Source organism: Erpetoichthys calabaricus, chromosome 12 (assembly GCF_900747795.2).
Source record: "Erpetoichthys calabaricus chromosome 12, fErpCal1.3, whole genome shotgun sequence".
Lineage (NCBI taxonomy): Eukaryota > Metazoa > Chordata > Cladistia > Polypteriformes > Polypteridae > Erpetoichthys > Erpetoichthys calabaricus.
This window is the reverse complement of record NC_041405.2, coordinates 140,391,544-140,407,743: the sequence shown is the minus strand read 5'-3', so window position 1 is coordinate 140,407,743 and position 16,200 is coordinate 140,391,544. Positions and strand designations below refer to the sequence as shown.

General features: G+C 38.9%; 1 protein-coding gene across 1 annotated transcript in view; it reads right to left on the bottom strand.

The window, feature by feature from the left end:
* Window positions 1-12,288, bottom strand: part of gna11b (guanine nucleotide binding protein (G protein), alpha 11b (Gq class)) — a 73,588-nt gene extending 61,300 nt beyond the window's left edge. Inside the window, exon 1 of the mRNA XM_028816401.2 lies at window positions 11,677-12,288. Within this exon, the coding sequence (XP_028672234.1) occupies window positions 11,677-11,812 (136 nt within the window). The 5' untranslated portion in view covers window positions 11,813-12,288. The remainder of the gene's footprint in view (window positions 1-11,676) is intronic.
* Between the last annotated feature and the right edge of the window lie 3,912 nt (window positions 12,289-16,200).

Sequence of the window (16,200 nt, the reverse complement as noted above, 5' to 3'; positions counted from 1 at the left end):
TGCAGGACCATAAAAGGTTGAGCAACACAGGTGTACGGAAGGCAGTGCCAACCGAATACATATGATTTAGCCATGTGGAGCAGTGCAGAGGAAAATAAACCTTAAAGGGCATTACAAAAGTCAGAACATGAGACCCTATGAAATAATAAACTATTACTATGGCTGGTTTTGGCAATTTCTTACCACATTGCTTTCCAATGGCCTTTGGCCATGAGCACCAATCACCTCACCTCGGTTAGCCATAAAATTGGCACATGACTATATTGTTAAAACATTTAAAAAACAAAAACAAAAAAAACAAAAAAAAAAAAAGTTTACTGTTAAAGAGTTATAGCAATGACACATTATAATAAATGCCAGTTCTGGCCTCCATAGAGCCCTACATATTTTTGAAGTATGCATAGGTTTCTTGCGAATTATACTGGTTCATAACCTCGGCAACTGTCAAATCCATTTTGCTATGGATCATCCCTCTGGTTTTGCTCACATATGCCCTCAAATGTGAATTTACCAATCAGTTCTTCAGGTGACCAGCATGCTTCAAATGGTTTACGATTCCAATGCATCTAGCCAATGTTATGGACCAGCTTTCACCCACTGCATGTTTGTGGTATTGCTTTCCCGATTTATCCTTTGGCTAATGAGCAAGAGCTTTTTTTCTTTGTTTTATGCACCAAACTCACTAGAATGAATAACCTAACTCTTCATATTAGATACTAAAGCTCATCTGTCTACAGAGAAGTCAACAGTCTGGAAAAAATGTCTAAAAACCATCACACTAGATGATGTTACATTATTGTCCACACAGAAAACCTATTAAAACAAAAACTTGAATAAACGTCAATTTTCAGCATATAAAGCTTTCCACACGTAATCCAGGTCACTTACACATCCAGGTTACTACAGAAAAGAAAAAAAAAAGGTCAATCCCACTCAGACATCTGCTTCATTTACTCTTCTGTGTTAGTGCACTGTAATTACCAAGAGGCCACCATTTATTTACTATCGTCGAGTTGTAATCATATGTCATAAAAGTAAACAAAAGCTTCTTTCATTTATCAAAAGAGCACAAGTGAATAAAAGCACTGCTTTAAATTGAGATTTAAGATGGTCTTTTAAATAAAATTCACCCATATATGTATATAGGCTGAAAAATCAAATACGTGGTAGGCTTCTTAAAGTCATGACTATACACTGCATTTTGTTTCAGTCAGATGGAAAATCCTAACTAATTGCACATGTAGCATCATGTGAATCGTCCAAGTTTTTGACCAACAAAAGTTCAGAAACCCAATTTGTAAATATTTTGGAATAAAAATGGTCATTTATTCTCTAGTGCAGAAGAGTTACGGGTGGAAATTGAAACTGGTCCGGATTTTACTTATTATAATAAATAAAAAAATAAAAAAATCCACACAACCACCACTACACCCCATTACATTCAGAAGATGGGCTCTTTGCATTTATCTGGGTTATGTAGAATATCTTTATTAGCCATCTGATTTCAAATTCATTCATCCTCATTTTATAATCTCTGCTAACCACAACAGGCTAAAAAAGTTTGCTTTTACAAGTTATTTCTTAGTGTGCTTTGGTTTTATAAAATCTGCACTATTAATATTCAATTTTAGTTTTTGCCTTGACAGAGCAGTGGGATATTCCCCACTTTAACTTAAACTGTACTATATTTAATAAACACCTCACAAACTCATACTGAAACTCAAGCTCTGCAATCAGTGCTCATATCATCATGGTTACAACCTTGTTAAAACAATTCTGCAATTGCTGGATTTCATTACCTTGAGAATGTCAGATTACACAACTTGCAATGTCAGGGGATGACATACTTAACACAGTTTCCTCACAACTTATCAGCACAGTTTCACATTTCCTACGTTTTGGAGCTAGCCTTGTTTTAACACAATTAACATGCTACCTGGAAGTGCCAGTGGCAAAAGAAACATTTTATAGGAGTGTCATCTGTTTCCTATATGCATTAGAGAATGTTTGCACAAACATTCTACTTTCATCTTTCTTTATAGACATATTGTATGCATTGTACTTCCAGCTGAACATTCATTAGCTGTCAATATTCGCACATACAGAAGCACATCATTACAAGCCAAATTAAACCAGCCTAACCAAATGAAGCCTCCCAGACTTAAAAAAGACAGAATGCCTATAATTCTTACCTTGACTTGTACTTACACAACTCCACCACCACACATTGAGGACGACTAACTCCTGAAGAATTTTCAGATACAGCAAGGGGTGGGGAGTATGAAAAAAAGTAGGAGAATGTATTTGGGGCTTAGTTTACCAGTTTTGAAAGCTGAAATATTTTTACCTACTTCAAAAAGTTACTTTCCATATTATTTTTTAATATTTTGAAACACTGAATCATATTCAAAAATATATGACAGATACAATTACATGTCCTAGTGGAGTACATTAAAAACATTTTTAGCATTACCTTACAATACCATGTAGTTAAATAATGAAGCCCTTACAGGTTTGTGGTTGTTCAATAGCTTTCAAAAAAAAAAAAAAAAAAAAGAGTTACATTTGTTGAAGTCTCAAGGTAAATTGCTCGCTGCTTTGAACAATGACCAAGCAGGTCTGGAGATTTTTTGATATAGTCTTGCAGTAATACTGAAATCATTATAAGATGCAGATAAAGCAGCGGTGAAGTGGTTTTTAATGTAACATACCATAAAAAACTGAATACATATTTGTTTACTCAGCAGTGCTTACAAAATTCCTTTCCTCTTACATTTGTTCAAGGCACAACCTTCCAAAATATCACACTCGTGAACCCACTGATTACAAAGATCAATCTAAAAGCACCTACTTGTCTAGTGTGTAACTGGTTCAAACAAGGTGAGTTTTTATAAACTGTGGGTGCCATATGATGACAAAATTGTTTTATGAATTACTATATGGTTTTGAATGAAAGGTTTCATTTTACAAATGATCTCGGGTGTTCTGGTACTAGTGTGTGGTTGTTTGAATTGTGTATAGACTTTTGACTTGAGCTCTGTTTTCGAAATTGTGCTTAAACAACTGTAAAAAAAAATATTGTAATCTCCCATCACAGTGCAGCAAGAGTCCAAAATATGAAAAACAAGCAAAAAATAAAAAAAAATAATTTCCAAACTACAATATTCAAGCTGAAAGCCAATGGAGGATGTACAGTAGAGCCGATTGTGAGAAACTAAACCACAAAGCTTCAGATTCTATCCACAACACTAACTCCAAATGAAATGCAAAAAGAGCCACTTAACCTATTAATTCGTCAATTTGGAAAGAAAATGGGGACTACGTCACATGTCAAATGAATCCCTCATCTCTGCAAGCTGTTTAAGCAGTACAAAATGTTTAAATTGCAATCCAACAGCCGAGACTGAAAGCTTCTCTTCTTTGAACATTCAGGGACATGTAATTTACATTTTACAGTCGAAGCACAAGACACTGCCACATGTCAAACTAACTCTGCATGTCCAACAAAAGAAGATAATGGGGCAGATTTATTACTTCTTGTGTGTATCGTAAACATGCATGACATATTCGGTCTTACTTAGTCCAATTCAGGAGAAGAGCCTATACCCTGGTCGCATCAGGTGATAGGCGGGAACCAGCCTTGGGCATCCTGGAAATTCTTCACTGGACCCACTCAAGCTTATATCTAAAGCAATTAGACCAACTCAAAAAAATAAGTACCCTGTTAAACTACAGCATCTCTGGGATATAAAGTAAAAACAAAGTACTCTGAGAAAAAACACAAGGGTAGAAGGGGTAAGCTCAATACTGGCAGTGCCCAGGTGCAAGATTTAAGATTAAACAGACAACAATGTTAACGACTGCTTACTGTGGCACATTTGTAGCATACCAAACTTATTAGAAAAGATTCCCCTGTTGTACAGAGTCTACACATGAAAGTAAGCATTATTGTGAATGAATATTTTGACAGTATGCACACCCACTTTATATACTGTATTTAAAAAAAAAAAAAAAAAAAAAAACCACGACATTTTTCAGTGACATGAGACAGAAATTAGGATTGTGGCTTCACAATGTATTGAATGTGGTTGCAGTCCCAACTAAGATGTCTTTGGAATGGGTGCCACATTCATTGTTCCTCTGGGCTCATTTCTTTCCTTTAACATGCAAAATAAAAGCTATCGGGCTGACTGGAAAAATATCATTTGTTGCAGACATGCTAACAAAAAAATAAAAAATAAAAATAAAAAAAATGGAATAAACTCACCAGGAATATGCATACTAATGAACCACAATCCGGAGTATACAACTTCTCCTGAAGACAGCTGTCCACCACAAAACAAAAATGTTCTCAACAAAGGTCTAAAGTTCAAATCACAAAGATGCATCCGACATGAACTTCTAGGCTCCTTAGAACACATCATACTAACCGAAAAGATACCGGTAGACAATGCACAAGAAATAAGGTGTGTCATGGCCAGCAAACATCAGACAGCACATTTCTTTAAAAGAACAGAAGGCTTTAAGAGTGCTACAAAATAACAGCACAGTTATTAGGGCCCTAAGATTTCCATGATGCGGAAAACACAGAATTAACACAATAAAACGGATTTTAGATTTAAAAATGGAAATGTGAGGAATTTAGAGACTGAAGGGGTGACGACTGAAGACAGAAATGTTGAAGCAAGCAGTATCAGATACCCTAACTACAACAAAAAAACAAAAACACTAGCTTAACTGCAAAACTGCGGGCACAATATCCTAGTGACTTCTTCTGGGGCTTGAGTTGCCTCGAAAGCTTGCATATTGTAATCTTTTTAGTTAGCCAATAAAAGATGTCATTTTGCTTGGCTTTTCTCTACATTCATAATGGCTAACACGATACAACACCCTAGTATTAAAAGGAATGTAAAGTGTAATTTCATTATTGTTCATTTTGTTGTAGATGTTGCTACTTTCTTACAGTTACCAAAAAATATAAAATCTGAATCCAGAAAAAACAAAATGGTGGAAACCGAAAATAAAATAAATAAATAAATAAATACAACTTAATTTGTGAAAAAACAATACTGATTCCATAGGGCTCTATGTTATTACACCGGCTGACAAAGGAGGTGCGACAGTTGTATTAGACAAAGAACATTATGTCACAGCAATAGAAGAAATGCTCCAACACCACCACTTATAAACAACTAACCAGCAACAAACAAACTAAAACCACCTTTAACAGAGTCAACACTAATCTGAGGCAGCTCCGAAATAACAACCATCTAAACTCACAGCATTACTCTAGAATGAAATCCAACGATGCAAACTGCCCTCCCAAAAATCAGACCTGTTGTCAGCCTAAAAGGTGATCCAACTTAGAACTTAACTTATCTAAAAGAAATATTTCACATATTATTCCAAGTATTCAGTTGCACTGAGATGGCATTGCAGGGTCTGAAAAACATATCCATCGCTGAGGAGAAGATCTTGGTCTTGTTTGACATCGTGTCAATGTACACCATGACTCCAATTCATCTGGCTATAGGAACTCTACAAACAAAGCCAAACAACCACCCCATCATAACAACATGAACAAAGCTGGCCACAAACAATGTAATGTATCTAGTTTCACTTTTACAGAAAACTCACTTTCATTTTAGTGAGAAATACTACAGAGAAAAAGTAGGCATGCAATTGGAGCTCCATTATTAGGACTCTTAGCTAAACTGGTAATACAGCAATTTGAAAGTGTGGCTCTAACTCAGTACCAGCTGAAACTTTGGATACGGCTAAGATGACGACATATTCATCATATTAAAAAAGTAACCAGCTGAATGATTTCCATAACCACATCACAATATTCCCTGCAATCCAGTTTTTGCTGGTATATCCATAGTTCAAGGCATGATGCTAGATATTCACAATGAGTAAATGACTTGTATTCTTTCAATTGTGTGTTTGCTCCTCCCTAACACATTTCACGTTTTCAGTTGCATTGGTTAGTTTGGTTATTTAGTTAGTAATCACTGATCTACCTGATCCATGTACATCTCATTACAAATCACAAAACTACTGGTCAACTTATTTTTACATTTGCACAATTTTTGTATATCAGGTGTATTATTTTGCGGCTTGGACTCAAACTACTGAATAATTACACTATTTTAATTAGGAAGCGACAAACTCAGTTTTGTACTTTGCCATTATTTCTACCTGTAGTAGTGTATGATATAGCAAGAACAAACACACACTTCACAAGGAAAACAAAGACAGACAGCCCATCACTTCTTAAGAAAAGGTCCATCAATCTGGAAACTTTCGGTCACTTTGGAAGGTTCTTTAAGTGCAGCCACAAAAGCAGCATTTAGCAGTGACATGCTGTCCCACCTGGTTAATGGCCATTTTGGCCATAACTTGTTTTTAAACAAGACATGAACCAAAAACACACCTCAAAGATATAGCTATAGCTATGCAGCAAAAAAATGAGGGTAATGTTGTGCAGCAGCAAATGACTTGGCCTCCATTGTCACAGACCTTAAACCCAACAAAGATGGTATGTTGTGAGAAACTGGACAGTGAAGGAAAAGTAAGCTACAAGTGCTCAGCATATATGGGAACGGCTTCAAGAGATTAAGAAAAACATCCAAAGTGGCTACATCATAAAGCTGATAGAGTGGCTTTGGACACTCTTGGCATACTCTCATTCAAGAAACTAAAATATTGTTTTCATTCTACAATTTCTGGTCAGTGCATAATTCCATATTTGTTATTTCAATGTTTTCAGGTCTTCACTATTACTGAAACACAGGGAAAACAGTAAAAACAAAACATTTCTAGACATGGGTATATCTAAACACTTGACTAGTAAAATATATTTAGAATTATATTTAGCACAGCTCATGCCATTCTCTTAATATTTGTAGCAACTGCAAGTAGGTTGTCCTAGCTTCCTGAAGCAAGCAAGAAGAGCGAAGCCACACCTACCAAAAAAAAAAAAAAACCCACACCACCACCACCACCACCACCACCACCACACACACACACACACACACACACACACACCCCAAGCTGTCACCCAGAACACCTAATGGAACATTTTGTCTGTAGTCTGTAGTGTGCATTTTGCCATCTGGGCCTGATATTTCAAGTAGTGAATCCATACTACTTCACAAAGGAACATTCTGATCTGAATTATAACCATTTTGATTACAGGCCTAACTTGGATCAAATGTACCCAATAGGAATGACTCCTTTCACTGTCAAAATCAATGTGGCATGGTAGTACTCATCTGTAAAGCCTGGTAGCCTAGGGCAGCAACAAAATGAACCAATGGAAATATGTCAAAGCTAGTCAACAGAACATCAGAGAATTACCAAAGACAGACTTCCATGACCTGAGAAATACAGTATATCATAAGTAGCCAAATAAGAATTGAGGGGGAAAAAAAAAAAAACACACAAACAACATTACACAAGACCCCAAGAAAGATGTCATTAGAAAGGTGAATCTGAGGATAAATAGTTCAAAAGGGAGAAACTAAAAGTGGACTGACAGCATACCACTCAAAAAAGCTGAGGGAAAGGACAGAGACTATGTCAAATCTCAAAGTGGCTCTACTACCAACAAAAAGATAGCAAATCATGCCAGAAAGAGAGAAAGGACAAGTTCTTACTGCAGAGAACAGTGATGACCTACATGTTAGTCTTTAATAATCAAAGCTATATATATGTATCAAAATAATTTATTGCATAGAGAGGTATTTCATTGCCAAACATTCATCCTGAAATAGGCCAAGCATGCCACTTTTCATTTTCCCCACAAACACATTTTCTTTAAGTGGGCAATTCAGACAACCAATTCTCTTTTAATCATCTAACAGGACAGTTAAACTACTTACCAAGGCAAAACATACACTGGTCTCAATTTACCACAATGTATACTACAATCCAAACCACCTAACAGCCATCATAGACAACGTTGTCTTCATGTTATTCACACAGCTCCCAAAGTGAACACTTCAAATGTGTCCACAACTTTGAGTACCCAGTATACTTTACATTAACTCCAACAAGCATATGTGGTAACATAACATTTCTAGGAGGTGGAAGATGGCTTCACAAATTTGAATTGAAAATTTTCATACACATTTTAAATTAATTTTTAAATAAAATAGAAGTCTGCCTCTTTGTTGAACTAGGATGGCAACGGTCTCCCATTAAAGGTCACTAACTCCACCCAGGACACAAAAACACCCAGTGGTCCCAGCCCTTCGTTTGGTACCAATCTGCTTATAAAGAACTTTTCTGCTCAGAATGAGCGAACAGTGCCATACAAATAAACTTCTGTATCTAGATATTTGCACTCAAAACACTGCCAGACAGTTTCAAGACTACACTGTTATGCTGTTTTTTTTTACCACAGGGCTAAGTCTGAAAAATTAAAAACTATATAATTTTAAAGCCAAACTTTTCAAACTGTTCATGCTTATGTGCCCCCAACTTTGTATAATATAGCAGCACATACACAAGTAAAGCTTTGGTATAAGCACATGTAAAACGACCTGGTGAACTGTGTATTCAACAATGCTTCATTTATGTACTTCAGATTTTCAGTCTGTCTGCATAAACTGTGCATGTGGTTGATTACAACAATTTTAAGCCTTAACAACAGACATTTAGTAAAATACTCCTTTCTACATCTACCTAGTTCCGTTTGGACATACACATCTGCCAAACAAAAACTGAACATGGCTGCACTCAAATTTAGTTAGTTTCTGGCCACTTGAAAATAAACATTCCACTTGATGGCAACGCTCAGATATTGAGCATTAAAAGAATATGTTTTAAAATGCCATCTGAACAAGTCATACTTCAAGAATTTTAATTTTATTGCAGATAGTAACCATATAAAAAGTACATCTAAAAATTACAATCCAAAGACTTGATTGTTTGCTTTGTGGTCTACACAGCAGGTAAAAAGTGTCAGATATTCCTGCTAACCAGAAAACATCAGGTCCTGACAAAAAAAGGGGAGAGGGCTTAAAAGGTATTAAACAAAATTGCAGTAAACTGGGAGAAGAGTAAAACACGCAATAATGAAAAAAGATGGAGATGGAATTTTAGCACAGGCCTTAAAAGTATTAGATAAGAAATATGGTATATATACACACACACACAAACACAAAAAAATAAAATTTTAATTTTGTATGATACTGAAAGATTTAGATTTGTGCGACAAGTATTTTACTACATTTTGCAGGCCAATATTCAACCTATGCAAATAAAAGCTTAAATAAAGCATCTGCTAAGGAAAAGATTTTATAACTGTTTGATTCATCATTTCTCCCCTCTGGAGATGAGAAATATATGTCACACTTTCACAAAGTGAACATTTTGATTAGCTTGCTCTACAAGAGATCAAATTTATAGACTATATATTTTGTTCACTTGCATTACCTTTCACTTTCTATCTCAAAATCTGCTCAGGGTCAATAAAAATCCAAACATGGATGCTAAAGTGGGTGAGAAGATATTTTTCAAATATATATATTAAAAAAAAAAAAAAAAAGATCACCATTACAGCCAGTGAAGTTAACAACCTACACAGCCGACTCACATAAAGCATTAAATCACTGTGTAGAAGCAACACTTCATTCGTGTCCTGCTGTTTCTAAATGTTGAAACAGTCCTCTTTAGTTTTGTTTGAGTTTGTCAGTCATTGTCCAACCCGCTATAGCCTAACACAGGGTCATGGGGGTCCGCTGGAGCCAATCCCAGCCAGCGCAGGGTGCAAGGCAGGAACAAATCCCAGGCAGGGCGCCAGCCCACCGCAGGGCACACACTCACACACCAAGCACACACCCGGGACAATTTAGAATCACCAGTGCACCTAACCTGCATGTCTTTGGACTGTGGGAGGAAACCCACGCAGACATGGCAAGAACATGCAAACTTCACGCCTCCTTATTGCGAGGCAGCAGCACTACCACTGCGCCATCGTGCTGCCCCATTTGTGTTTGCAACTGTGCCAAATGATGCAACATGATTAAAGACACCCGATTAATATGAACTTCTGCCATTACTAGACAACTGATAAGTAACTATGTAGCCACCCCCCCCCCAATTGCTTTCTTAATTATGTATTATTTACTTATTTAGCCAACACCTTTACCCAAGGAGACATTTATGATACAGCTGGTTACATTTCCTTTGTTTTTCTAATCAGGGCACAGGCAGGTAAAGTGACTCGCACAGTGTCAGGAGTGGGATTTTAAGCCACGGTCTCAGGGTTTGAAGTCCAAAGTCTTAACTACCAAGACACACTGCCTGCCTATGCAAGAACTGGTGAAAGGAACCAGTAGATAACTGATGAATGGCATTGTTTTTGCTGTTCTTTATCTGAATACCCCTATTTCTGTATTGAGGGTAGATACAAGATTTAAACACAGTGCTGCCTTAATGGGGTCTGGACTCTAAAAGACTATAAATATGTAATTGGATAATGAATGGATGGAACAATGGAAGAAGAATAACCTCAGTGAAGGAAGCTATGATAATTCAGTCACATTTGCAGATTTTTTTTTCATTTTCATGCCCCTGCTAGTCAGCAATGTGGTTCTAAATCATCTGTGCGCAGGAAGAGGCAGGCACACATTTTCTAACATCCTTCCCAAAGTCCAAAAAAATTGGGGAACATTTAGTGATAAACACAAATTCTGTTTAAAAATTCTCCAGATTAACATTGAAACGGTTGACAGTATAGTAGGGGGTAATCCTACCAGAGAATGACAGCAGTGAAGATACTCCTTACACCAAAGTAGAATGCCATAAAATCTCCAGGGATAACTGTTACCAGGCAGGACTTTTTTTTTTTTAAACTTGCAATATCTACTGTATTCTCTTTCGTCCTCCCTCACTGCTTTGCTTTTCCACTTCTGAACCTATGAACCCATCATCATTAGTGCAATTACATTAATGCTTTGGATACAGAAAATAAATTGAGCTGCCAAAAAACGCACATTAAATTGCTGTCTGAATTTGATGAAGGCCGTTTGAATAACGTCAGGAAGCTTTCTCCTTTAAACTGGAAACCCATTCATCTGGTTGGTCTCCACTGGCGCACCCTTTTATTAGAGACGAGCTTCAGGCCGGTCAGGAGAAATCAGTGTCACGCTGTGCTACCTTAGCCCCCTCCTCTGTCTCCCCCTCCCTCCAGTCACAAGACTTTACCAAGGCTTGAAATAAAACACAAACCAATTTTCTAGTGGGTACCGAGCAGCCACAGTGCCCGAAAATAATAATGCAATAGGCCTTTTCAGCCAGATTCCACAATCAACCGCATGTTAGGACCCTTAAAGTCTTTCTGGAAGCAATTCCGTCAATCTTTACGGATTGGTGCAACTGCCCCGTATATTCAGTTGTAAGCAAGCACGCGCACAACCCACGGGGTATTTTCTCTCTAAATCTAATGCAGACTTCCTGGGTGGAACAAAGATTAATCAAGCACCCCAAAATCGATTAACCTATACCGACACACCCAATAGTCACAAAGATGTCACATTCCCACATCCACACAGCGCCGTGAGGCCCATTTTCCCGACACCTCTCGCAAAAACCCACGCCCACCCAGAGTACCCGACACCCCTTCTTTATTTTCAACCAGGCCTTCAATCTACATATACCTCGTACCGAGCAAAAGCAGCTTCAGTTCCCTTCTGGCGTCCCGCTTGTCCCGGCGCAGCTGCTTGTCGATTTCGGCGTTGATCCGCTTGGACTCCTTCGCCTCCTCGCTCAGGCAGCAGGCCATCATAGATTCCAGAGTCATCCCCCCGGCTCTTGGCCGAGCCCCGCTCCACAGGCAGGGGGCCTCGGGCTCGCGTAGTCCTGTGTTGCCGAGGGATGGACGCCTTCACGCCCCAGCGCGCCGTAAGTGCTCCGGGAAAGCAGGAGGGCTGGGTCCTCGGAGGATGGCTCCTAGAGACCCAGCACAGCCTCGGATCTCTCTCACACAAGTCCCCGCCCCTCCCCCGTCTAGCTGCGCCTTTCACTCGGCGAGCAGGGCAGAGCTGGGCGCCGCGACATCCGCAGGGCCGAAAAAGAAAATGAAAACAAATCCCTACTGAAACGCCCGAGGACAGGCACGGCTTGCAAACATGGTCCGTGGGGCAAGTCAATGCGCTGCTTTGGATGTGAAGGGGAACCCCCGCCCTGATTCGGGAGGGTAGCTGTGTTTTTCCTGCCACTCAGTCGCCGCCTCCACGTTCAGCCGAGACGCGCCGGTGGAGCCGAGTGAAAAAATAAATAAATAACTGAAAAGCGAAACGGGGAGTGGCTGTTATCTATGATTGATGGCCGGCTCTGACCACCCAGCAGCCAGAATTTAGGAACGGAGCTTCCGGGATAGCCAATAAGAGCGCACATGAGGCGGTGCCTGCTAATTCTTGGTTGTTCGCTGTTGCGCCGTCGCACTGAAGCGCGCTTAGCTAGGGCATTTATCTCCGCACTTTATTGTATTTCACTTAACTGTACCTTTTGAGACGTTGCATCCGGAAGTGTTATGGAGTGCCATTTGGATCAGAAATGTCTAGGGGGTAAGCGTTAGAAAAGCGTTTCCAGGCCGTCTAGTAAGAGAGTTTTGCGTATTTTGTGTTGTGCGTAATGAAACGTTTAATGGTACTGGTAAGGCATATATTTTTTGCTAATCATGTTGCCAACTGTTTTGTGAACTAAATAAAAACAGTGCTGACTACTGCAAACTCATATTTTGGAACAGTTTGTGGCAAACATAGAAATTAGATAAATCACTGTGACTGTAAACTTGCACGGAACAGGATTACAACAAAGGTTGTCGTCATTTTTGTCTTCTTATTGGACATCTATCTATCTATCTATCTATCTATCTATCTATCTATCTATCTATCTATCTATCTATCTATCTATCTATCTATCTATCTTAATCAGTGGATAGTCAAGTTTAATTAATTTTAACCTAGGTTTGCTCTTGCTCCCTCTATAACTTGTTGCTAACATTTCTGAATAATTTTCGTATAACAAACACATAATAATTAGAACATTAGAAAACTTTTGACCACAACAGGCCATTCAGCCCAACAAAACTTGTCAAATGTATCACTTAAAGGATAAGTTTGCTATTTTTCAAGTCAAAGTAATTTCTTCACAAACATGGTATATGGTATTGTGTTTTTTAAAGCTAAGCTCTTTCTATAAATGTACAAGAATATCTTGCCCGCGCCGGCACTTAACAATGAAGGGCATGGAGCACGGAGGAATAGCTTAAAAACGTGCCAAATATGGTACATCCATTTTTCAAGGAATGACAGGTGTCAAGTTTTGATTCTCGTCTTCCTTGTTTTTGATGCATGTTTGTGATAACAAAAAGGATGTGTAAGTAATTTTTATTGCGTATTACAGGTACTATTTACTCTAGGAAAAGATGTTTTTTACTCACTTTTGTGAAAATATGTAAGTAAATCAAAATAAAACCAAACATGTGGTATGAAAAGTTTACTGTGTTTTGATCTTTCGAGAGGAAACCATCCTCCGGGAGATGAAAGGTTGTTGTGCTGGAAGACTCAAGTCATGTCTGACTCCATCCTTTTACTTTAAGGTGGACAGTTCGTAGTGCTTAAATTATGAAGCAAAACTGACAAAGCACAAGTTAAACAGCAACCCTTAGATTCTCCTCTGTGTTGTGTTGCACTTCCACTTTCAATCAGGCCTCACCCAACACCACTCCACAAAAAGCGCACAATACAGTAATCCCTCCTCCATCGCGGGGGTTGCGTTCCAGAGCCACCCGCGAAATAAGAAAATCCGCGAAGTAGAAACCATATGTTTATATGGTTATTTTTATATTGTCATGCTTGGGTCACAGATTTGCGCAGAAACACAGGAGGTTGTAGAGAGACAGGAACGTTATTCAAACACTGCAAACAAACATTTGTCTCTTTTTCAAAAGTTTAAATTGTGCTCCATGACAAGACAGAGATGACAGTTCCGTCTCACAATTAAAAGAGTGCAAATATATCTTCCTCTTCAATAGGGCTGTTTGGCTTTTAAGTATGCGAAGCACCGCGGCACAAAGCTGTTGAAGGCGGAAGCTCACACCCCCTCCGTCAGGAGCAGAGATAGAGAGAGACAGAGAAAAACAAACAATCAAAAATCAATACGTGCCCTTCGAGCTTTTAAGTATGCGAAGCACCGTGCGGCATGTCGCTTCACGAAGCAGCTGCACAGAAGGTAGCAACGTGAAGATAATCTTTCAGCATTTTTCGAAGAGCGTCCGTATCGTCTAGGTGTGCGAACAGCCCCCCTGCTTACACCCCCTCCGTCAGGATCAGAGAAAGTCAGCGCAAGAAAGAGAGAGAGAAAAGTAAGTTGGGTAGCTTCTCAGCCATCTGCCAATAGCGTCCCTTGTATGAAATCAACTGGGCAAACCAACTGAGGAAGTATGTACCAGAAATTAAAAGACCCATTGTCCGCAGAAATCTGCGAACCAGCAAAAAATCTGCGATGTATATTTAAATATGCTTACATATAAAATCCGCAATAGAGTGAAGCTGCGAAAGGCGAAGCGCGATATAGCGAGGGATTACTGTACTCCTTTTTATATTAAAGTAGATAAAAGCAGCACGTGGCGCCCCCTGGGTAAACTCTGGTTATTTAATCTGCTAGTCTGGCTTCTGCTGTTTGGATGTTTCACTTGCTCTGAGCCAACAGGTGGCACTGGTGTGCAAACTGTAGCACACAGGAAAAACAAAAATAAAAAAACACTGCAACCCCCAGGGTCAAAATTTTGAGTTCCAAAGTAGTATCTTCTTCTTATGGTCCTAGAGAGCAACTATGCAAAATTTGATCCAAATCAGTCAAAGGGTGTAGGATTGTATATAATATACAGTGGACCCTTGACTGACAAACTCCATTCGTTCGAGAGGGATGGTTGTAACTCAAGTTGGTTGTAAGTCAAGACTATTTTTCCCATAAAAAATAATGGAAATGCCCTTAATGTGTTCCGAACCGCCAACAGCAACACTTACTTAACTTTTTTTAATAGAAAAGGGTTGTATAATGTGCATAATTTACCAAAAACACCAATAATTTTTCTAATGTACTAACCAAAAAGTTATAAAAAGTGCCTAACCTACCAGAAACAACAATTTCATACTGTACTCACCATTTAAGTTGACATCTTTGGCTTGCAGGAAGGAAGGAGGAGGAGATTGAAATTGAAGGTGGTTATTGTTTGGAAGGAGTTTCCTTATACAAATCTTTTCTTTGTAAAATTGTCGAGATGGTGGATTTCGACATGCTGTACATATTAGCGAGATCGGTCACACTAACGCCACTCTCATATTTCCACACAATTTCCTTCTTCGTTTTGATTGTGATCGCTTTCTTTACCTTCGTTACCTTCGCTTCCTTCCTTAGCAATTATCGAAATAAATTAGATAAATCACTGCACTGACCGAAATTACGTCCACAAGCACATGTATCTGGGCTCCGACTGACGCTTACAAACGCCCTCGGCTGTTTGTTTACGATCGCACAAGCGGATACACGTGACCGCATTTGGGTCGTAACGCAAGATGTTGGTCATAATTCAAAACAAAAATTTTGGTCGTAAAGCAAGTTGTTCGCATGTCAGGCCGGTCGTATATCAAGGGTCGACTGTATATATAAAATCCAAAGTCTGTTTGTCTGTCTGTCTGTATGTTTGTCTGCTTTTCACGAGAGAACTACTTAATGAATTTAGATCGGGTCTTTTTCTATAATTTGCTTGAACATTTCGGTTGATTTTGCAACTTCTCTCATTGCTCTAAGTATCATCACGTGCAGGAGCGATTCATTCACACTAATCCAAGACAGAGGCTGTGAGCCGAGGAGAGGGGGAAGCATGATGTCAGGAGTGGGATGCTGGGCAGAGCCCTCCTCACACACACGCCAGCCTCCTGTTTGAGTCAATGTATCTCTCGCCACACTTTGCAGCATACCTTGCTTCCGCTTAGCTAGTGATACCTGTCTGTTTGTTAATTTTTAAAGTTTGTCCTGTTCACTACTTTGCAGCCAGAGACGCAGGGGACAGCTAGTATATATTAATATATGTAATTAATAGAGAAGTACAGTCCTTATATATGGAATTGGTTTTTGAGCCTCTGAAACTAAGACTCCAATGATAAGGTCACATGGCTAGGA